This window comes from Ammospiza nelsoni, chromosome 10, assembly GCF_027579445.1.
Source record: "Ammospiza nelsoni isolate bAmmNel1 chromosome 10, bAmmNel1.pri, whole genome shotgun sequence".
Classification (NCBI taxonomy): Eukaryota; Metazoa; Chordata; class Aves; order Passeriformes; family Passerellidae; genus Ammospiza; species Ammospiza nelsoni.
Window position 1 is genome coordinate 3,447,752 of NC_080642.1, and position 24,158 is coordinate 3,471,909.

General features: G+C 43.1%; 1 protein-coding gene across 3 annotated transcripts in view; it reads right to left on the reverse strand.

Annotated features, from left to right (window-relative positions):
* Positions 1-1,107: 1,107 nt before the first annotated feature.
* GOLIM4 (golgi integral membrane protein 4) overlaps positions 1,108-24,158 on the reverse strand; it is a 30,005-nt gene continuing 6,954 nt past the window's right edge. The window contains exons 2-16 of one of the 3 annotated variants that reach the window (XM_059479538.1): positions 18,405-18,479; positions 17,145-17,194; positions 15,864-15,917; positions 15,212-15,362; positions 13,972-14,054; positions 13,337-13,420; positions 10,787-10,957; positions 9,087-9,410; positions 7,654-7,880; positions 7,149-7,228; positions 6,449-6,561; positions 5,239-5,406; positions 4,761-4,829; positions 3,278-3,358; positions 1,108-2,956 (exon numbers count right to left, since the gene is read on the reverse strand). In XM_059479538.1, coding sequence (XP_059335521.1) covers positions 2,795-2,956; positions 3,278-3,358; positions 4,761-4,829; positions 5,239-5,406; positions 6,449-6,561; positions 7,149-7,228; positions 7,654-7,880; positions 9,087-9,410; positions 10,787-10,957; positions 13,337-13,420; positions 13,972-14,054; positions 15,212-15,362; positions 15,864-15,917; positions 17,145-17,194; positions 18,405-18,479 — 1,892 coding nt within the window. In that variant the 3' untranslated portion in view covers positions 1,108-2,794. Of the gene's footprint in view, positions 2,957-3,277; positions 3,359-4,760; positions 4,830-5,238; positions 5,413-6,448; positions 6,562-7,148; positions 7,229-7,653; positions 7,881-9,086; positions 9,411-10,786; positions 10,958-13,336; positions 13,421-13,971; positions 14,055-15,211; positions 15,363-15,863; positions 15,918-17,144; positions 17,195-18,404; positions 18,480-24,158 lie in introns of all 3 variants that reach the window. The other 2 variants (XM_059479537.1, XM_059479539.1) reach the window with 2 other exon arrangements.

The following is a 24,158-nucleotide window of genomic DNA, read 5'->3' on the forward strand; positions in this document are numbered from 1 at the left end:
GGGCAGGGACACCTCCCATTGTCCCAGGGTGCTCAAGGGCTTATCCAACCTGGCCTTGGGCACTGCCAGGGAAGATTTCTTTAATAACCAGCCTAAATTCTCCCTCTTCCATTTTGTACCCATTTTATATATATATATATAAACAGATATATATTATAAATAGATGTATTATATATCTATATGACATATTATACATCTTACATATGTATAATATATACATAAATTACATATATGTTATAAATTACATACTATGTGTATATATATATATAAATAATATATAAAAATACATATATATTATACATATATGTATTCTAGATATACATATATATGACATATACATATTACAGATGTATAATATATACATAAATTACATATTATATGTGTGTGTATATATATATATGATTTCTTTTAATAACCAGCCTAAATTCTCCCTTTCAATTTGTACCCATTATATATCTATGAGTGTATATATATATACACATATATATACTATACGTACATGTATTTTATATATATATACATGACATATCATACATATTACAGATATAATACATACCTAAATTACATATGATATATATAATATATATATATACACATGATGTATATTTTGATGAGTCCCTGCCAGCCCTGCTGCTGCCAAATCCCAAAGGGATAGAACTTTTCCCTTAAAATTCCAGCTTCCCCTCAGCTTGGTCCTAAAGCAGAGCATCACCCTGGGATCACACTCTGAGCTGGAGAACTGAGCACCCTCTGTGCTGCTCATCCTCTGCCCAGGGCTGGGGCTGTGGCCCAGCTCCTCTTGCTTTTAGGTCACAGAAACTCATTAAATTCTTGCTTTAGCCAAGCATTTGGCATTCCCTGAATTCCAGGGATGCTGTGGCAATGAGGAGCAGCTCAGCAACCTCATGGTCCCCCTGGGTCTGGCACTCTGACCCTTGTCAGGCACAGAGATAGGAACATCATTAACAAAAATATTCCACTTCCCTGAAAATGCTGCCAGGGCTCCATCCCTTCCCCTGCTGCCTGTATTAAAATGAAATCCAAGCACATCATGAGGAAAACTGACACAAACCCTCAGCATGTGAAGGATCAGTAACTACATTCTAGTTTATTGACTGCAGTCAAGTTTTATTATGCCTCAAATAATTAAATACTGCAACCATGACATTAAAAATACAGGCCAATTTACCAAAATAATTGTATTCTGAAGATTATGTACATATTATACATTTTACAGTCTCATGTAAACTTTTTTTTTTATACATAAGGTAAATCTGATTTATGGTAACTAGAAAACCCAAAATACTCACTGACAAAAATCTTCCTATGAAACATAAGCACTGGATCTGGGACAATTAGGAAAATTGCAATGAATGCAAACCAACCATAAAACATAATATAATCAAGTTAGTAGAAAAAAATGAATTAAATTACATTCATATAAAAAATTGAACTGAAAGCATTGCTATGCATCATTATTAAAAAAAAAACAAAACCAAAGGGAAATACCCCCACTCCCTCTCTTTATATATTAACACAGCATTTGATGGGGAGCTCCCCTGTGCCTCATTTCCAGCAATGGGGCATAGCCTGGGAAATCCAGATTCCCATTCTCCTTTAACATATATTAAATACCTAGTGTCTGTACCAATACAAATATTGTATAATTCATGCACTGGGATTATGTTCAGGGTAGCCCACACCAAGGCACAATTTTTGTGTCATTTTCCCCCCCTCCCCTCCCCAGGTTTCAGCATGCAGTGCTGGAGATGTTTGCTAAACAACTTCTGTGGGCTTTGGCTCGAGTCTGAGGCTCACCCTGGGGCTCACAGAAATCCTTCCAGCAGATTTTTGTAAATAAATAAGGAAAAAGAAGGTAAAGGCCTTAAGTACAGCATCTTGCACCAACTGTGTCAGCTCAGCTACCATGCCCTCCAGGAAACATGGCACTGAGGCAACATCATTCTGGTTCTGGTCAAATATTTTATATATTAACGAGGACAAGGAGATTGCTGCTGCTGTAAATCTTCATCCCTGTGACGGCTGTAGTGTTTTGATTTGGCATAATGGAGCTCCAAGTCTAAATTGGTTTTCAGCTCCCAGCTCCTCTCAGCACAGCCCCATTTGCATGAGCAGCCAGGTACTGCCTGTAATTGAAGTACCTGGGAATGCTCATTAAAATAAATGCATAATTGAGCCATATCTAAACAGCTGCCAAAATTAACAGCTGGCAACTTGGCTGCATTCTGAAGGCTTGTAAAATTTGCATATTTTATATCTGTTCTGCACCTAGAAAAGGCCTGGTCCTGCAAAGGGCACGGCCTGTGCTTGGCTTTGTGAGGTTACAAGGAATTTGCAGCCCTTGGTCAGAATAAATCCATGGAAGACAACGAGCTGGAGTGACTGAAGTCACCTGGATTTAGGCACTAGGAATGTTCCTTCAGTGGTGAGTGCACCTGACATGACACCAAACATTCTGTCAGGCCTGGACAAGGTGAAAGTGTATCCAAAATGGCCTCTACAAACCGTGCCCAGAGTTACAAAAAATCCAACCTAGAGGATGTCTGGTTATGTACAGCCTGGATAGAAAAGAAATCCTAATCTAGAGTATCAAAATACTGTATTCATATAAACACAGGACAGCACCTAATAGAAAAGTAAAAAGTGGAAAACACAAGCTTTTCTTTTTTCTTTTTTTTTTTTTGAAATTAAATACCCTAAAAAAAGTTGGTTAAAAAAAAACAAAAACACAACAGGAATTTGTGTACTGGAAAAATAAAAATGAAGGGAGGAACTACATCTCCCCTCGTCTGCGAGTTTTTGCTGCAACAGCTCTGCCTTCCTCCTCCTCCTCCTCTTCTTCCTCCTCATAGTTTTCTTCATGAATTGCTTTCTGGTTGTTGTCTTCTTGCATTTCTTGCTCTTGGTCTGTCCCTCTGTTATTCTTTTCATCTGCCTGATTGGGGAAAACAAAACAAAACAAAACAAACTTATAACAGATGCAGTGCCAGTTTCTTTATAGCTTATTTTAAGGCAGTGAAATGATTTTCAGCTGGAGCTGTGAGAGCTGATGGGCAGAAACAGAAAAAAAAAAAAATTTCCAAAGCCTGCAGGGAGCAAGAATTGACACAGAGATTGAAGGGTGAGCAAAAGGAAGTTGGGACAGCATGAAATGTTCAGCTCTATGGCCCTAAGCAAGCTAGGACAATTATGGTGTCACATCCCTGTGCCATGAGCAGCGTGCTCAGGGTTTGATCCTGGCTTGCACAGAACTCACAGTTTCCTCATTTTCCCCATAGGGCTCCTCAGCATTGTGCTCCAGCTCTCGCTTCTTCTCTTCAGTCAGATCCTCCTGCACCTGCAGAGCACAAGAGATGTTCTGTGTGGTTTAACTGCCCTTCAAAGAGTGGCCCGTGCCACAACTGGGCACGTGTTCACAGATTTTCACAGAATATTTTTACAGAATGGTATTATGTGATATTCTTACAGAATGAAGATTCTAAAGAAGGGAGAAGAGAGCAGGGAGATGTTAAAGGAGGATAAAAAGAACCATAATCACCCAACAGTCAGGAAACTCACTTCCTCTGAGAACATTTAACTTTTCAATACAATTCTCACAATCTTTTCCTTGAAGAGAACAAGTCATGCTGAATGTCTCCCTGATGTTCAGTTTTTGGATCTCTCATTCCCTTCTGTTCTGCCAGCACTCTCCCTCCATTCCATGCCCCACTTCCCATGTTAGGTGCAAATTTGAAAGAGGAATGTTTTGGAGTGAGTTTGATTTCCTTTTGGGAAGTGCTGCTGTGCTTGTCTGGCCCAAACAGTGTCCTGTGAGCTGGGTCAGAGGCATCCATCACACCAGGGTCACTTTGGGAAAGATCTGAACAGCAATGGATAACATTTGAGTCCACTCACTAAAGGAACTGATCCCCATTGCAGCATCTCTTGTCTCTCTTAACTGCTCACTCAATCCCTGCTCCCACTCAGCACAGTGGGCACATCCTTCCTGAGATGTGCACAAATGGTTCCTGGAAGCCAAAGAGCAGCTGCCAAAGGGCAGCTCTGCCCAGCTCCCAGTGGCCTGCTTGGATGTGAGCAGCAGCATTTTGCCAAGTGCATCCCAGCTAACCCAAAGTGCTCCCCATGAGGGAGTGACAGCAGCCAATCCCAGGGATTTGTTTGAAAGGGGTTTTGTGGGAAGCAGAAACAGGAATTAATCAGGGACTGCTGAGGGGCTCAGGGTGGTGCCTGCATGGTGAGCATGACATGAAGGGGAAAGTCCCTTCCCTCCCTCTCTGCTCCAGCTCCACGTGCTGCCAGCTTCCCGAGCAGCTCCAGGACTGCAGCTTGGATTGCTCAGGAGGAGCACAGATAAATCAAAGTCACAGCTACAGAGTAAGTAAGTGGCCAAGGAAGCAGTTTGCTCAGAACTGCACTGTGTGATTAGAGATTAATGAGGTTTTCTGTGACCTTGAGGTTTCCAGGAAATTTTACTTGTGTTGTGAAAGGCTTAATCTTTTCAATTATTGCACAATTAATGCTGTGTGGCATGGAAGACTAATGGATTGCAGCACAGGAGCATGAGTAACCCACAGTGTATCCAGAAGGGGACAGCAGAGTAATGGCAAAGACTTCCCAGGTTTCAGAAGTCACACAAAGTGATTTGGGTTCATCCTGCAGTTCCCAAAGACACCAAGGAGTGTTAATGGAGCTGTGCTCTGCTGCCTGAGCCCATACCTGCCTTGGGTCTGTGTTCTTACCTCCTCTTCTCCCTCTTCCTGGTATTGTTCATCCACATTATCCTCCTGCTGGTCAGGATTTCCTGCCATCTGCACAAAGATCACATAAAAATTCAGATCTATGAGCTTGCCTAATAACCAGAGGGCTGAAGATTAAAGCTTCTTGTTCTGGAACTAAAGCTCTCTGTAAAGCTGAAGTAACAATAATGGCAGAAGTTTTAGTGCATTCATTAGCAGCAGTGAGAGCCCAGCTCTGTGATTTAAAGTTGCCCTCAATTAAAAAATAGCAGGAGGAATATAAGAAAAATCACTTCACAGAATAAAGCAAGACTTTCCATACTAAGCAGGAAGACAATGGAATATTCACCCCACTGAAGACCAATGCCATAAAAATTCAGACTCTCTGTGCCTGGAGGAGTTTACAGCTCCAGCACAGCTGAAATGTGCAGTTTTAACCTGCTGAAGGAGCCCCAGAGGTGCCTCTTTTGCCTTTACCCACCACCAAGTGCTCCTCCATTCCTGGATGTCCTTGTTTCTGACCCGTTTCCTTGTGCTTCTCACTCTCCTCAGGCAGGTTTTCTTCTCTCTCTTGCTCAGCTTCTTCAAACTCATCCTCTCCCTGATTATTGGGGTCATCAGCAGGATTCACATCCTCCATGGCTGCCTTCTGTAACTCACAGGAGGGAGTGTTAAACACTTTTAGCCATGCTCCAGCTGTATTTTCTTTGAAAGAACAGCAGCATGGGCTGTCACAGCCAGCTCCATCCCCACAGGCAGCAGCTGGAATCTCTGCAGGGACCGAGGTGCAGGCACCTGTCTGTGAAACCCACAGAATTCTGTCCCAGAGCTGCTGCACAGCCTGTGTTTACTGACCAGCTGACAGTGCCTGATAAGGCCATGTGAACAAAGATAAGAGCTGAATGCTCACAGTTCCACAGAGCTGATGGGATCACTCACTATCAGCCTGTCCTGCTCTGTTGACCTTGGCTATGTCTACAAGAAAACAAAACCCTTTTCACCTTTGCCAGTCTGAAAAGGAGCATTTTCTGCTTATCATTCAATAAAGGCAGTTTTGTATCTTTACAGAGAACAAGTTAAAGATCCCTCAGAAATATTCACTGTACTTAATTTGCTGAATGGGAGGGGAGTCAGGAAGGTGCACTTGATGGGGACAGCCCCTGGTAAGTGGAGTGTGGGGGAAGGCCCAGGGTGATTCTCCTGCCCCAGATCTCTGTGCAGTTGGGGTCAGGGCTCAGGTCAGTGCTGACCTACATCCCCTGTCAGGACCTCACACATCTACACTGACTCCAGCTGGATACACAGCCTCTTGAGCTGGCCTTTCATTAATGACAGCATGAAAAATCCCATCCCCTCTCATTTTGACTGGGCACTGCTGGTATTTTTTGAAGCCAAATGCACCTGTTCAAGTCCCAGCTAAGACCAAATCCTTTATTCCACCGAAAGCACAGATCAAAGGAATGTGGAAATAAACACCTTGCTTCCCACAAGGCAGCTTTTTCCTTTTATTTCTTCCCAAATGAGTAAGGACACCTTTAAATAGATTTTAGATGCTGTTTTCAACTGCCAAGCCTGTCTTCCTGGCAGCCCTCTGCTTATCTCATTTCTATAAGGTGCAATTATGTCACACGAGACCTGTGGGTTCTCACTTCAGTAGCACTGCAACCCTCAGCATCTTAATTCATACTTACTGATTCATCAGCCTGCTGATTTTCTGCCTGGTGTTCTGCTTCTTGCTGTTCATTTGCATTATTCTGATCATCATCTTCACCTTCATCCTGGTGCTGGTTGTCGTGTTCATAAGCTGAGGAATTTTTTAGGTGATTATTGTTTTACAGCAGTTTTTAGTTATCCTTTTAGAAGTCTCCTACAGATAAGGTTCCACATGTGTTTTTAGCAGTGGGCAGCCTCTACATAAACAGATAATGCTCACAGAATTGATTTACTCCTAATAGGAAACAGAAATTAAAGGATCAGGCCAGGCTGGATGGGGCATTGCACAGCCTGGGCTAGTGGATGGTGTCCCTGTCCATGGCAGGGGTGTGGAATGATTTGAGTGCCTTCCAACCCAAACAATTCCATGATTCTGTAATTTAAAGAGATCAAACAAACCCACAGGCAGAGCCAGGATCATAACCAAATCCACAGAGCCTGGCAATAACAGGTCAGTCAAAAGGACACTCTTCCTTTCAGGAATGTGGATATGATCTTTAGTAATTCCTCTATTTCACTCAGTCACTTCAGCCATGGTTATTTGAGCTTCTGGTTTTAAATTGCAAGTTTATGTTTCACTTGAATCCAATCTGGATATGAAATGAATATTAAAGTCTCCCATGCAAGGCAGTACACAGGGAGCCTGTGAGCATGGCAGGGACAGAAATTCTCTCTTACCTCCTTCCTCTTCCTGAATACCTTGCTCTTCCTCCCCTTGTACAATGTCCTGGTCCATGTTATCATAATGAGCCTGTTGGCTGAGAACATTAAAAGCCAAGCATCATTTCAGTTCCAAAAGTGTGTTTTCTGCTTAAATAAACAAACCCCCTCACCTGCAGCTCTGCCTCTCTCAGCAGTTGCCAGAGCAGGCCCCAGTTTCATGCTCTATTATCTGATATTTTCTCACATCACCTTTCCTGAAAAATGCTTGATAGAACAGAGACTTTCTTGTGCTGCTACCCTGACTTTGTGTTGTGTCTCTGTATATGGAGCCTGCAGTCCTGAAGGATATGGGTCAGGCAAAGAGCAAAGTCAGGACTCTGAATTTTAGGAAACAAAGCTCCAGCTCTTCAAGGAATGAGCCAACAGAACCCCCTGGAAATCTGCCCTCAGGAACAAGGGAGCAGAACAAAGCTGACAACACAAACCCAGAGCACGACAAGCCCAAGAGGGAGAGTCGCACCTGAGGCGGTTTTTGAAGAGTTTCTCCCCTTGCTCTGCCTGTCTCTGCAGCTGGAGCTCTCTCTCCTGGAGCTGCTGCTGCCTCAGGAGCTGCCCCCTGAGCCTCTGCTGCTGCAGGGCCTCCTGCTGCTGCCTCAGCTGCTCGGCCTCCTCTGCCCTCTGCGCTCCGAGGTGCTGCTGCTCCAGCTGCTGCTCGTAGGCTGCTTTCTGCCTCTTGGTTGGTGTCACCTGCCACAGAAACGTGTTAGTCACACATTAATCACCCCCTCAGTGATCAGAAACAAGCAGGGAGAAAGCTGTCCAGAGGGAAAAACAAGCTCCATGCGATTGCAGCAAAGTTATTTTTAAGTTTTTGTGTCCCTGCTTGAAGTTAAAACATTTCTTGGAACACAGACTGAAGTGTTGGGGTGTTTGTGAGTACACAGGGAAGAAAGAGGAGATTGTGGGCTAAGGAAAGCCATGCTTTTCCTGTAAATCATAATAAAACCTCCCAACATATTACACAGTAAAAGGAGGTTTTGCTGACTGATAAGACAGCAAAAAGTTGCCATTGATTTAAGTGGTAATCTCAGGAGGAGCTGCTTTTAGCCTTAAGTGAGACACTGCACATCCTTTTATACTCAGCAATAACTTAGACTAACTCCAGCTTCACAGCTTAACCCACTGCTGCTGTTCTGACCCTCTGCAGCTCCTCAGCTCTCCAGCACCAGCTCCTCATTACACCAGAGTGACACAATTGATCTGCCAGGACAGAAAGTGTTTACAAAGCCTTGTAAACCAGTGAAATACATTTTCCACTGCAGATCCAATCTAGGATGCAAATCCAGGTTTTATTTGCTGGTTTTATTTAGAGCTGCACACTGACTTCCCCTGGTTATTTCAGTCATGTTTGTCTGGCAGTTAAAATTCCCTGTCAAACACCAGTGAGCACTGAGCTGGCAGGGTGTTTGCAGAGGGCAGGTACCTCTGACAAGGAAACACTCTGCAATTTGCTGAGATGCATCAAGTTACCAAAGCAGAGCAGTTCTCCACCCCAGCCTCCCTCTCACCTGCTGAGTTCTCCATCAGCTACCATGGGCCTCAGGTTTAAAGTGAGAGACAGAATTCAGTCTGCTGCTCTTTTTTTCTCTTTTTTATTTTCCATCTGCTGCTTTTGATCAGCAGAATTAATGTTCATTAGGATCTGGCCAGCACTGCAGAACAAGTGTGCTCAAGTTGAGCCTGAATCCGATTGCATCCAAGTGCTTTGAATCCCAAATTTTCTATAAACATGACAGTAATTTTATCTAAAAATCAGCGAGTGCTCTGAATCCCAAACTCTCTATAAAAACTTTATTCTGCCTAGAAATAGGTGACTGCAATACAAGGCCAGCAGTGAAAAGAGAAGCCTCCATTCAAACAGCAGATTTAATCAATTAGAAATGAGCTCCCTACCTCTGAGTGCAGGCGATCACCCAACATGTTGGTTTCCTCTTCCTTTTGTTCCTGCTTTTTCCATTCGTGCTCTTCTGGGGCTTGGTCCTGCTCCTCCTCCAGGTGCTCAGGCTGCCCTGCCTGCTCCATTTCTTCCTCCTCAAGCTCCTTTTTGCGTTCCTCTTCCATCTGCTCTGCCTGTTGCTGCTCATCCTCCCCAGCCTCCTGCTGCTCCTGGATGTTCAGCTCCCTGGCATTCTGGTGAGCCCTTCCCTGCACGTGGAAAGGCTCAGCCCTGTCCTGCTCCTGGCTCTTTGTTTCTTCTCCCTCCCTTGGCTTCTCATTCTGCAAAACAGACACAGGATTATGTGTGTACAACACATTTATGGATTTCAGTTTCAAGAGAGCCAAGGACAGGCTTGGATCCTTTATGCCAGCCCAGAGCTGTGGTCAGGAGGGCCAAATGCCTGCCGTGGAGCGAGCTCCTCCTGCCAAATGGGGTCATTACCTGGTTTGTGGCTCTACAGCTACACAAGGTGTTGTACAGTTCCACCACAGAGTAAGCTAAGCCTCATTTTAGTTGAAAAATGAAAAACTCTTACAATTCTACAAAGCCAGCTTTGTGTTTTAGAGACAGTTTAGTGCTGGCTTTGGCAGAGCTGGGTTCACGGCTGGACTCAAAGATCTTAAAGTTCTTTTCCAAACTAAATGATTCCATGATTTTTATTTCTTGTAGAAATTCTTGTAAAACAAAATCACAACTGTTTTTTCTTAACTTCTACATTTACTTCAACATTTACTTCTACATTACACATTTTCTGCTTGAACCTTGGTGTGCCAATTTTAAATACACTGACTTCAATGTACTACTTGGACCTTATAAAATAAAAATTTATTCAAAACTTGTAGAAGTTTTCTGTAACACTTGAAATAGCGAAAATTTTAGATTTCTTATTTTAAAAATTTAAATTTTGACTTGTAAAACAAAATCACAACTGGTTTTTCTTAACTTCTTCATTTACTTCTACATTTACTTCTAGATTGCACATTTTCTGCTTGAACCTTGGTGTGCCAATTTTAAATTCACCAATATACCACTGGAACCTTATAAAATAAAAATTTATTCAAAACTTGTAGAAGCTTTCTGTAACACCTGAGATAGCTAAAATTTTAGATTTCTTATTAAAAAAAATTAAATTTTGACTTGTAAAACAAAACCACAACTGGTTTCTCTTAACTTCTTAATTTACTTCTACATTTACTTCTAGATTGCACAGTTTTCTGCTTGAACCTTGGTGTGCTAATTTTAAATACACCGACTTCAATGTGCCACTGGAACCTTATAAAATGAAAAATCCTTCAGAACTTCTAAAATCTTCCTGTAACACTTGAGATAGCTAAAATTTTAGATTTCTTATTTTAAAAATTTAAATTTTGAGCAACTTCTTAAAACAGCTGGCATAAATACACATAAAACTGTACTAGGCATGTGAGAAAAGACCATCATGAATAGATTTCCTCACCGCTCAACAATTAAACCACTCCTCACCGCTCCCCTCCAGCAGGGACAGGGGTGCACAGCCAAACCCCCTCTCCTGAGGGACATCCAGCACACTGTGCCGGGTCAGAAGCCCTGCTGGGCTGTCTGGGTTGGACTTGATGATCTTACAGGTCTCTTCCAGCCTAGAATTTCTGTGATTCTGTGATTCTGAGCCCCTCACCTGCTGCTGCTGCTGAGCCCCAGCTGTGGGGGGCTCTGGGGGGCGGCTCTGGGGGGACGGGCCCCGCGCCTCGGGCTGCTGCTCCTTCCCTCCTTCCTCCTTCTCCACGTCTTGGAAACTTGGGATTTTTTTCAGCGTGTCCTTCAGCTGTTTGTACTCCTCCACCTGGGTCTAAAGCCAACATGTTAGTTATAGCGTGTCCAAATTAATTTCTTAATCAAATGTAGTCACCTTGAAGTTGCTGGTAGAAAGCTTGATATTCCAGGGATGAGAGCTTTTAAAATAGAATTTTTCCCTCCAAACATTAGATGACACTGATCCATCAGGATCTTTTCAAAGTGCACATGCATACCAAAGTGCATTAAAAACATCTCTGTGGGACAAAGAAGAGGAGTTGTTTTATTCATGCCAAGCAGAAGAGGATGATGAAGCTTTCCTGGCAGACTAAAGTGAGGGAACTCAAAAGCACCACAACTTCTCCTTTGCTGGTGGAAAGAAGTGCAGCTCTTTCAGAAACAGAAGTTTTAAAGTACATCTACATGTCATGAAAATGCCAAGTGCTCAACATTTAGACAGGTGTTAGACAAGACAACAGCCAACATACAGAACTGAGGCAAAGAAAGTCACAGTGATGAAGAGCAAGGGGAAAAGCAGAAGGGAAAAAAGAAAAGAAATAGAAGGAAAATGTAAATTTCCAAAGGCTTCCTGAAATGCAACAGTAACATGTTGGAATTTGATTTGCTGTTTAACTTTGGACAGGATCAGGAAGCTTTAATGAAAATCCAGCAAGGTTGGTACCCCAATCCCTGGCTCTGCAGTAAGATTTCCAATTACAGAGGATTTTTTGGGGTGGGCAGGGTGTATAAAAGCTGATCAGCTGCACACACACAGGTGCCACACCAGAGAATTTCCCTGCTGCTCCAGGGGATGTGTGGGTGTGTTTGAGAACCTCCACAAGCCTAGGGACCCCTAAAACAGAATGGCCTAAGGGGAAAGCAGAGTGCACAGCAGAGTCACTAAAATGAACATTCTGAGTCAATGCCACAGCTTAAAAGGTGCTGATACTGGCAGAAAACAGGGTTTATTAAAATATATCATTAATCTGCCTGGCTTGGAAAAAGCACTAAGACCAAAACGCTTTAAAGGTTCAGGTTAGTGCAGTATTGACTACTGGTGTTCAATTTCTAGAATACACCCAGAAATAGAGGGATCATTAATAGAGCTGGGAAAGGATCCCTTGGGGACTTTCTGCAGCTGGTTTGCAGGAGAAACCACACAAAAGTGTGAAATGCCCTCTGTTCTCAAGGCATGTGCAAGGCCCTTCCCTGGAGGGTCCCTGTGGGACAAATGTCCCAGCCTGGCTGCAGACAGAGAGGCTTTGTGTGGCACAGGCTTCCTAATTAAAGACCTGAATCAAAGCCAGGAGAGTGGGGAGCTTCCCTGTGAGCTTGGTGAACCTCAGATCAGCCCCTCCACGTGGCCTTGTGGGATTTCAGATGTTATCAGCACACACCACACAGCAAATGTGGCCGGTGGGAGAAGAGCTCAGAATTAGCTGTCAGTGTGGGTTAGCACTGCAGATTATGATTCTTCAGATATTCAGTCTGTTGAGGGACCTTCCTGATCTTTCCCTGGTTTTTGAGTGTCTTACACATATTGACAGGCACAACAAGCAGAACTGGGGGGAAAAAAATTCAATGCTTCTAATGCTGCTAACAATTTTGTGGACTGTGAAAATGCCTAAATGAAGGAAATCAGTCAGGAATAAAAATAACTTCACACTGCCTCATTGCCTTTCCCTGTGATCTTTCACCAAAAGTCTTCCTCTGCTCCAACATCACTCCCACTTCCAGATTCCCTGTGGCCTCCACAGCTTGCACTGGCACAGCTGACTGAGCCTGCAACAGTTTGTGCTTCATGGATAGTTCACTTGAAAATGACATTTAAGGAACTTAATGCTGCTGGTTCTAAAAACTAATCTGAGCTGCACCTGGAGTTTTCATACCTGCACACACATCTCCATCTATGCTCTGCTGCTGCTGTGGCCCAGAGCAGCTCTGGCTGCCCCTGGATCCCTCAAGTGTCCAAGGCTAGGATGGACACTGGGGCTGGAGCACCCTGCGATGGTGGAAGGTGTCACCATGGCAGGGGTGGCACTGGATGAGATTTTTCCAGCCCACTCTGGAATTGCATGAAAACCTCACAGCCTCCCCAGGCACACACAAGAAGAGATCCGGCACCAGCACCCAGGGCTCAGAGATAAATGTGAGGGTCAGAGTGCAGGGTGCTCACAGCAGTTCCACCAGAGAGGACAGAGACAGAAAGGCACTGACAGCTCCCAGGGAAGCAGAGACTCTTTGCCAGGACCACATGCACTGCTGGGCTGGCCCCCAGCCTGCTCTGTCCCCTGAGCCCTCTGGGGAGCAGCCCCTCTGTGCCATGCACTCCTGGGTCCCCATGCCAGAGGCACATGCAGCACCCTGCAGCCAGCAGAGGTTTGGAGACAGATTTGGGAAGCTGAGAGCCAGCAGGAGCTGCTTTCCTTCTGACCTGAGCAGCAGCTAGTGCACTCTTGTGGTCTTCCAATGTCACCACAAGCTCGTTGTGCTGGGACAGTAAGTTCTTATGCTGTTGCTACACAAAAAGAAGAACATCACACGTTTCACATAAAGTTCATTCTAAAGATCAGTTGGGGGGGGGTTGAACTAGGAAGATAATTCAATTTATTTTGAAAAGAAAATCCTTAGCTGGAATTTATTTATTTCATGCAGAATACATATTAAACAGGCAGAGGAAGCAAGGACACCAGGGAAGGCAATTTGGAGGCCAGGATGTGCATAACTAAAATAAAATTAAAAGTAGGGGTAGATGTTGACGGACATTAAAAAAAAAAAACAGATGGAAAACATTAGTTTTGGCATTGAGTTTTGCCAATGAGTTTTTGCATTGAGTTCTGCCAATCAAACCTGATTTTTAACTTGTAAAACCAAATCCTGATTTTTATACTAAACACCATTTATTTTTTTTATGGGCATACACTTAAAGTCCAGGTGGCCAAAGACAAATCCAGTCCAGCCTATTCCTCTCCTTTTTCCCACATACAGCACAGCCTGTTCTGGGCTTGGGAAAACTTAGGAATTTTTTTTCCTCATGATTTTTAAAGTGCTTCTCAGAGCCAGGCCTACCTTGACATCCTGCAGCTGGGTGTGAATGTCTTGGTGAGCTTTTCTCAGCTGCCTGTTCTCCTCCCGTAAGTTATACAGGGTTTCTGTTGAAAAGAAATGAGAAAAATACAGAGTTTAAACCTGGCTGGATTTGTAACACCAGGCTAAGCACTAAAATTAAGACCGTAACACAATCTACATAAAATCCCACACGAGTGCTGTAGTAAAAATTAGGTACAATAATTGTATGGTTTGTTTTTCTTCCCTCTCCTATTAAAAGCTTTCCATTTTCAAGCAGAAAATCATAACATTTGGTGAAATTTTCTATCAGTGCACCCAGCCTGCACCTGGAATTCTGCATCACTGCTCCTGCTGGGTGCTGCAGATGGCAAAATTCCCTCTGGAAATCTGAATCCAGGAAAGGCACAGAGGAAGGCACCCTCCCCTCTTTCCCCACATCACACCTGGTGAGAGACAATTTTCTGTCACAGGACCCAGCTATTCCTTTGGAAGGGATGCCCAGATGGCTGCAAAAGCTTCTGGGATCAGAGACAGAGCCTTCTATTCCCAATTTTTACATGATGTTGATTTGAAGCCAACAAACAACCTCTGCCTGCGGTGAACACAAACAGCTCCAGAACCAACCCCTGTGTTAGGGACAGGTGGCAGAGAAGGCTCTGATGGACACAGCCCCATTCTTTTGCTCCATGGAACTGTGTAATGAGGATGGAAGAGGCCTGAAAACTGCCCAGAATCTCCAGCAGGAAACTGTGGATGCCAAGAGTAAAAACTGAATTCATCACCCAAGTGTACAGGGGCAATGTGCTCCAGAGGAGATGGCACATACAGGGAAAAAGGAGGCATAAAATGTAAATAAAGTCACTTCAGAAAGAGGCACAATTACATGTCTGCTAGCAGTGGCAAGTATTCTTAGATTGCCTTTCAGCTACAAACAAAAAGAGGCAAACCTTTCTTCCCAGGTTTATACCAGTCTTAGAATTAAAAATTAAAGACTGATTCAATAACCTCTGACACTGGACAGGCTTTTAAGTGCTGGGTTTTTTGCTATTTCTGTGACCCAGACAGAAACACAGCAGATTTCAGAGAGAGGCCTCAGAAAATCATCAATAAAATGGAACTTGTCAGGAGGCAGAAGATGCACAGACGACCTGTGAGTGAGAACAGAGAAAATGTCTCTCTCACACCACACAAAGCCAAACACCCAATTAAATGTGGGCAGCCAGACACAGGTTAAATTTACCCTTCAGCTTGGAGATCTCCTGCTCCTTCTCCTGCTGCAGCTGTAGGTATCTCTCCTTGTGATCACTGAATGTCCTGCTGAACTCCTCTCCCTGCTTTCGGTGATCTTCCTCAAGGTCAGCGTGCTGTTTCTTCAGCTCTTCGTGTTGACTCTGCAAACACCAAGTTGGGACACTGGCACAGCTCTGTATCTGCAGATCTGGCTAATGTTGTCTTTGGCAATTTGTTTAGTAAGTGCAGATGAATAGGAAGCATTCATAACAGGAAGGTTATTATTCAAAGCATGCACATTGCAGCTCCTTCCAAACACAAAATGATCTCTGTGATGAGCAGGCTCCTCTCCCAGGGCTGTGTCACCTCACCCCAGAGCTGTGCTGTCCCCCTGGGAGCTGCTGAATGTGGCTCAGAAAATCCCTACGTGCCAAACTACAAGAGGGCTGATAAGTCAGCCTTCCCTATCAGTAATTGCATCTGATAAGATTGATTTACCCACTGGAAAGCCTGACTAGGAAAAACTGCAGGAAACCAGATTTTAATTGTTAGAGGAAGGCACTGTCCACACCCTGGCACTGTGCAGTGGTGCCAGAAGCCAGCAGGCTGTGTCCCCCCAGCAGAACCAGCTGCACAGGTGCTCTGCTGCCCCAGTCACCCACCTTCAGCATCTGGTGCTGCACGCTCAGGGCACTGTATCTGCTGTTGGAGTCTTGCTGCAAAACAAAAACACTCGTGTGAAACCCCCTGACACCCCCTGAGCTCTGCACACACAGCTTTGGGAGTCACCAGCCAAGGGATGCAGCTCCCCAGGACACAAATCCATCCCTCCCCTGGCTTTGGAGCTCCCCAGGACACAAATCCATCTTGGAGTTCCCCAGGACACAAATCCATCCCTTCTCCCCTGGTCTGGAGCTCCCCAGGACACAAATCCATCCCTACCATTGTCTGGAGTTCCCAACAACACAAATCCATCCCTCCCCTGGTTTGGAGCTCCCCAGGACACAAATCCATCTTGGAGTTCCCCAGGACACAAATCCATCCCTTCTTCCCTGGTCTGGAGCTCCCCAGGACACAAATCCATCCCTACCATTGTCTGGAGCTCCCAACAACACAAATCCATTTCTCCCCTGGTTTTCCAGCTCCCCAGGACACAAATCCATTTCTCCCCTGGTCTGGAGCTCCCCAGGACACAAATCCATCCCTCCCTTGGCTTTGAAGCTCCCCAGGACACAAATCCATCCCTCTCTGGTCTGGAGCTCCCCAGGACACAAATCCATCCCTCTCTGGTCTGGAGCTCCCCAGGACACAAATCCATCCCTCCCCTGGCTTTGGAGCAGAGCAAGCTCCCACACTCTGCACCTACTACAGCAATAACCTATTTTAACTCCTGTTCCTCAGCTCCCAAACTGCTCCCCAGTTTCAACATGAAATAGCCATAAAATCCTAATTTACTTGCTTTATAAAGAGTTCTTTACAGGTTTCTGGGTCCTCTGCCAGATAGAGCTTTCCTTCTGGCACTTGGTATATAAAACAAAGTTTCTTGATGTCTTTATGCTTTCCAGTTCAAAGCCCATGTGTTAGAAAGCTGTCACTGTTATTTTCCCTGGGGGCTAAGCTACAAAAAGATTTCTAACACCTTCTTATTCCCCTTTCCCCTTAAATAAAACAACATCACGTTTGAACTACCATAATATAAACAGGGGATTATTTTCTAAATTAATTTTCTGGAGAGGTATTAGTATCTCCCACTATAGCTCAAATAATTAGGAATTGGAGAGCACTTATGAATGCAGAGTAGAACTGGGATGAGTGAGAGCTCTTTCAATTAGTATTTTGCAAGATCTCTTCCTTTGAACAGTCATAATTGCAAAGTATTTCCTTTTCCTTGCAACTCAAATAGCATCAGCTATTAAAAACTTGTTCTAGGCATGATGACTTACCCTTCCTTTATTTAGTGTTTCCTGTGCTTCTAGTTTATAAACAAGAAAATCTGCAACATAAAAGGGAAAGTAATGATGAAAAAAAAATGCCAGGAAGACGAGAATCTGTGCTTGAATAACTCGACTGTTGAGTACATAAATTCTCTTCAAGAGCTGAATATTCATGCACAAACAATTTTCAAAGGATCTTAAAAAAAAAAAAAGATAAAGAAAAACAACCTATTGAGAATTTGACAAAACGAGCAAATTCTTAAAATGCACAAACTTTAAAAAGTTCCATAAAATATTTTCAAGTAAAGTTTTCATACCATAGTGAGAGGCGCAGAGTTCACGCTCAAATCTACAGATGGGTGATTAAATCTGACACATGAACTCTCTCAGCAGAGGCCCAAGAGAATCATTCAAAAGGAAAAGGCCATTTATTAACTGTGTATTCTTGGAAATAATAAAGCATTTCCTCATTTATTTCTTGACCTCTGTCTGTTTGCAGGGTTTGAGAAGGTGCCTCCCCTCGGGTAGCAGCAGGAGCATTCCACGCTAGATGGCACCAGAAACCCACGAGACCTGCACGGTGAGAATCATTGCTCACTCCCTGTCAGCTCTGCTAAAGTCGTATTTTTAATTCAGCAGCTGAGGCCTCAGTTTTAGGAAGAACAGAGGCTCTACCCTGAAAACAGCAGTGAATTTAGAGGCTGAGGAAACTCAGAGGATTGAATCCTGCTGAACTTTCACAGAGGGCACACAGAGGTGCATGAAATGCAATTTGTGTTTGCCTCATCCACACCTAGAATTTAGTTTTAATCAGGAAAAGGTGTATGAGCATGTGCTCACTCTAAAGCATGTGTAAAAGTACTGATCCCAAGTTTAGTTCCCAGTTGATGGAATGCAGGAAAAGATCCCAAGGTTTTGGTACAAGTTTTGAATTTTTGGCATACCAGGACAGTATTTACACATGCCCATACCCCACATACATGTTGAGGCTTTTATGTACATGGATACAAACATATTTTCTGTTTATTAATTCATATTGCAGTCAGCTGTAAATAGTATTAAAGAGATGATTGCTTTTAAAAAGATCTGATTAAAAAAGATTAAATAAAAAAGAACTACTAGAAGGAGCAACACAGCTCTGCCAAGTGGGTCCTAATACATTGCTTATATATTACCCAAGTGATTTAAAACTGAAGAAAAAACATTAAAATTGAAGAAAAACCATTGATATAATCAAGTTAAATATCAAAGTAAAAAGTACATTTTTACCTTCCTTTGCCTTCTTATGTTCCAGCCTTTCCTTTTGCAGTGACTTTTCTAATCTTGACCGGTGCTCATACACAACTGAAAAGAGAAATTTTGTTCACAATTCATTTCATAACACACACAAACCTCACCATCCACCCCAACACACCCAGGGAGTGTTGGCACAGAATGCACCAGGAAAATACAAGTGGAATGAGGTCATGGGATAAAGGGCTGTTTGTAACCCTTGTGACAGTAACTTTTTCCCTTTTTGCTCCCTTTATCGATCCCAAATCCTGGGTTATTTGCATGGCTAACACAGAATGTGATAACCAGGTGAGGGATTTGTTTGTGGAGGCAGCCAGCTGTGGTGGAGCTACCAAAGGCTCTTTGCTTCTCAGGAATGCAGGGACATTTTCCACGTTTCCATCCTCCCCTGCCTTGTTTGCACACAGACAAGGAAACAAGACAGGGCAGCTCTGCTGCCAGAGGAATTCCTGGCAGCACACAGAGTGTCACAGGGAGGGAAGGGAGATGCCCAGGGGCAGGACAGCTCCTGGAGTTCAGCAGCTGAGCCATGGGCAACCTGGGAGCCACCCTAAATTCTTCCAAAAGCTGGGAATGCAGCATTCCTGTGCACTGCCTCCCTGCAAAAATGACTCCCAAGGAGTGTCCAAGCTGCCCATGCTTTGCAGACACCATCCCAAAATGGGGTTTACATTTATGGCTTTGTTTGTTGTGTCCAGGTGTGTTTAGGACATCCAATGTCCTCTGGCACGAAGTTCCCCATTGGCTGCCAGTAAAGCAGATTTCATTCAGGCTGTGCTTTGGACATGGAGTTTGGGATGTGGCACATCACTCCCTATCTACCCTTCCTCACCTCTCATTATCTGAAACAGCCAAGTTTGCAGCAAAGATATCAATTAAAACACCTGGAAATTACAATTATACGTGTTTAAACTCAGTTTAACACAAGTATCTTTCACTGCCCAAATTACAGTTTGCATTCTTTTACTGAGTTATTAATTTGTAATAAAACAGTGAGTGATTTTTCCATCAAAACCAGGAAACTCATTGTCTGAGAATAAACCATTGATGAATGCAAGCCTTCAACAAGAAGCATCAAATAAAGATTTGTATCTTGGCAGCTACAGAAAACTCCTCTTGCACCTTAAAATAAGTTCTTAATTCCACCAAGGTGCATCCTGCAGCCTTATCTCTAAGTGTTTATGTTTTAGCTCTGAAGCTGGATTGCTAATCAATCCCTGGCACCTATCTCCACTTTGCTATTTATCTTCTAAAGTCAAGGGCATCAGTCAGGATGAGCCAATGTATCAACACCCTCTGGAAGGGAACAAGCAGGAATGAATATTCAAAAAGTCACCAGAAGGCTTGGAGAAAGGGAAAAAAAAAGCACTACAGAGCACTACAGTGATGGTTTTATTTCAGCCCTGAAGGTGGTGAATGCTGAATTATTGTGCAAAAGGAACAGTGGCAGCAGAGCAGCTCAGGAGAGCAATGAAAATCCATAATGGGCTTCCCCTCCCATGCAATCAGGGTGGAACAGGGATTTTGGCAGACACACGAAACCACAAATGGACTTGGAGGGAACATTTTCCATTCCACTTCTCCATCTGCAAGTGCACCTTCCCCAGCTCCTGCTGCTGCTTTAACAAGTGTGTCTGTGGGGGGAAACCCTGCACAGCCAACCCACCACAGGAGCAGCAGAAGGCAGGATTTGGGGTTTGGGGACCTCTCAGAGCATCCCTGCTGAGCTCTGGGCTTCACCCTGCACCTGCGGGGTCTGAACACAGGCAGTGCAGCCCGTCCTCTACCTGCTGAGTAGCAATCCTTGAAACACTGGCCCAAAGCTGGAGAAGTGCTAAAACAACTCCTCAGGTGATTATTAAAAAGGACAAGGAAACACCTCCTCCCTCACCTCTGCCCTCTGAGTTCAGTTACTGATTGGCCCAGCAGGTTCCCCTCTGATAAAAGTCCATCAGGTGCAATGCATGTTGAGTAAAAATAATTATTAACAAAGCACAGCTCCCCTGTTTCCTCACTTGCTCAGATTTTTAAATACATACTGGAGTTAATCTCCTATAAATTTGAATTATTTCCACCAGTTAGGAAATTTAACTCAAAACAGAGATTTCCTAGTCTTTATCTAAGGGGCTTGTTACTACAGAAGGAATTTCTCCTTTTTCACTGTCAGCATGGATACAAGATGTCTGAGCAAGAATCTGAAAGAAGTAAATACACTGAAAAACAGGTTTTATAGAAAAGTAGAACCTATGTAAGGAATCTGACAAAATCCCACTGCTGGGACGCACAAATCATTTTTCCTAGGGTAAGCTTTTAATTTTGCACTGATCTTTATAAAAATAATTGAACTTTATTTCTATGTTATATTTAATAGAATGGTAAAAAAGGGGGGGGAAATGTTGTCATTTAATGGCTAATAGGCAGTATCCCAAAGCTGGAATTACTGCAGGTATCAGCTTAATTCTTGAAATTACCTACAGAACGTAACCTACAATAATGAACAAAGACCCACAAACTCAACTGTTAACCTCACAGGTCAATAAAAGACCTTTCACCTTCAACAGGGAAACACTGAGAACTCCTGGAGAACATCCCAATAAAATCAAGTCCTCAAGGTTTTCCCCATAAAGAGAAGGAAGTGAGGGAGCAGGGAGGTGTGGAATGCCCTGCACGTTCCCAGATTGCACCACTTCCACCAGGGCTGAGCGTTAATTACAACACAGCAGGCAGGGAGGTGATGAAATTGAGATTATTTAACAGCAAACGTTCCTTCTCTTATCTTTGCTCTGCCCCTCTGAGCAATAAGGCTCTTAGTAAGCAAAATAAGCCATTATTGTACATTTAAAAGAAAGAATTTCCTTGTTTACATTATCAGAAATTTTGTGACTGTGTTACATTAATCATTTGGTCTGTCAGAAGGATTATCCAGAGTCTAAAATGCCACAGATCCCTGGAAAATTAAGATTACACTGGGATTTAAATATACATGATACAAGAAATTTAACTAATTTCAACATGAGTGCTTGTTACACAATTCTGAAATCTCTCTCTGAGCTTACAGTAGTAGCTTTCACTTCAAACCAGCAGATTTCAGTAGTCTTGGCAACACTCAGTGTTGTTTTCCCTCACACTGTGGCAGAGTTGAACTGAGCCAGCAGCATGGGGTAAACCACCCTGGCACCTCTCTGGTGATGCTGGGAAGGTCTGCAGAACACAGACTTGCTATAAAAACAGTGAATTCCCCATTCTTGTCCCTGCAAATAGAACCAGCTAAAATGTAAACTATGGAAAAAGCCTTTTTGCTGAGAGTAAAGCATTCCCACGAGTCAAAGAGGAACCCCTTCAACGTGGGGTGTAGGATAAATTCTCTAATCCAATGACAATAATTACAATTTTGACCTCAGATGACATTTCATGCCAACTGTGACACATTTCATGCTGGTAGGAAATATTATTAATGTAACAAGACCTGCTCCCCAAGCTTCCAGCCCTGTATTTCAATCAGTGAATCTGCATTCAAACAAGATCCACTGATTTCACTAGTGATAATCTTATCAGGAACAGCTTATCAAGCTGCAGCAGCAGGATTCCCCACCACAGTACAAGCCATGCTGGCCTCAGTATCACAGTCCATCTATTTCACAGACTCAGCTGAGGGTTTAGCAATAAATGGATATTCCAGTGACACTGCAAATATCTTGGAAAAATTGAAGTATTCACACAATAAAGACTAGGAAATCTCTGTTTTAAGTACAGAGCAAGAAAACAACACTACAAAAAAACCCATTTATTTATCATAGAATTGGAATAGTTTGGCTTGGAAGGGACATTAAAGCTCAGCTTGTTCCACCGTCCTGCCATGGGCAGGGACACCTTCACTTCCACCAGACCAGGCTGCTCCAAGCCACAATATTTACAATATAATGAACAATATATTATATAAACACAATATGTAAACACCACAATATATAAACAACATAATGTATAAATTTAGTCATTTGTGTCCTTTAAGTTTTCTGGTTTGAATTTCCACAAAAAAGGACAGAAATAGAGACCAAGGGAAAGTGAAACTGATTGTGTGTGAGGCTGCACTGTGGAACACCCAGGCAGGGATGGATGCTCTCATTTTGCTCTCTGCAAACCACAGCTGGCACTGTGTGGACTATGAGAATTACCCTGACTTCCAAGCAAACTCCTACACTTTGCAATTTACTCACATGATCAAGTAATGGTTCTGTGTAATTACAACCAGTGATGTCAAATTCCTCATGGAAAACCACACCACACATTGGCAGTTGTGCTTTTAAAAATGACCCCTGCTTTGACTGAATTCCTTAAGCATTTCTTTGTTCAGAGTAGTAATATTTTGAAAAGTTTGTATATAATACCTGGATCTTTACATTCAGGGGATTTTTAAGAGAAAGCAGAAGATGCTTTCAGAGATCCTGCACTAAAAATGAGCTATCAATTAAAATAAACCTGTTCCTCTGATTTACTCAGTATTCCAGGAAGAAGTTCCAGTAAGCAATTCTAGTTTTGCCTTCCCCGCAGTTCTGAAAAATGGGGAATACTGGAGAATTTGGCACATTAATGCATCCCACACACTTGTACTTCTAAGGGATCATTGTGGCCTCTATTTTATCGTGAGGATGACAGGAAAATGAATTTTTAAACTGGAGCAAACATCTACATTTACTTCAGGCTGCCTCACTCACTGCCTTTCTTAGAAGTCAATAACACCTCTAGGAAACAACAGATGTAAGGTAAGTTGGGACAGAAGGAAGGATTTCTCATGTCTAAAGAGTAAACTGTAATAGCTGCTGCTAAAAATAAATAGGAGAAGGGGTATTAAATGTGATTAAATATTTAATCCCTCACAGACAGGCTTCAGACCTGACTTTTATCAGGAAGGAGATCATGTTTCCAGAAATGATTTCTAGTGCACTCCACAAAAGGTTTCTTCCAACCCTTGGTACCACAGGTGGGATCAGCATTGCTGCTTTTCTATACCAGTAGATGATAAAGGGTTTGGGTTTTTTTGGAGTGATGATAAATGCAAACAGCTCAAACTAAACCTGTGATTTTAGTGATTTTAGACTAAAATTAGCAGAAAAACACATAGAAATTGATAAAAGCTGCAGGGACAACAGTTTTCTTCTCACATCACCTCTGAATCTCTGGGTCTGCTCAACCCTCAGCTCCAGGAAACAAGGGCCTGTTCTTTCCCTCAAAAAGTCTTTTACACTTTTTTCAGTTTTATGAAGGGTTAGTGATTGGATCTACGTGGTGTGAGGATGCACATAAATATCTGTATTCAGGAATTAGTACAAAATACAGCTTGGAGAAAAAAGCCCAACCTATAGATGCACAAACTGCACCCAGAAATCCAGAGTTTGAGTTTGTGATTCATTTTTTGACTGAAAATGGCTTAGTGGAGTGTGGTGGTGTGGATAGAAGCAGGCTCCTTACTCTTTCCTCTGGGAGCTCAGGCAGATCATGCTTCTCTCATCATGTCTGTAATTAATCCCTGGAAATGACTGCCAAACTCTGGGCTCTGAGTCACCTCAGGAAAATAAGATAGCAGCTAATTTCAGGTACATTTAGGGGAAGGGGAAATGCAGAGGACAATGTGGAACAATTGCAGTTTCTTTCATTGATTAGTTAAAAATACAAAGTGGAAAATCTCAGGAGCTTTGGGTAACCACAAAAAAGATCAGAAGTGCATCCAGCTCA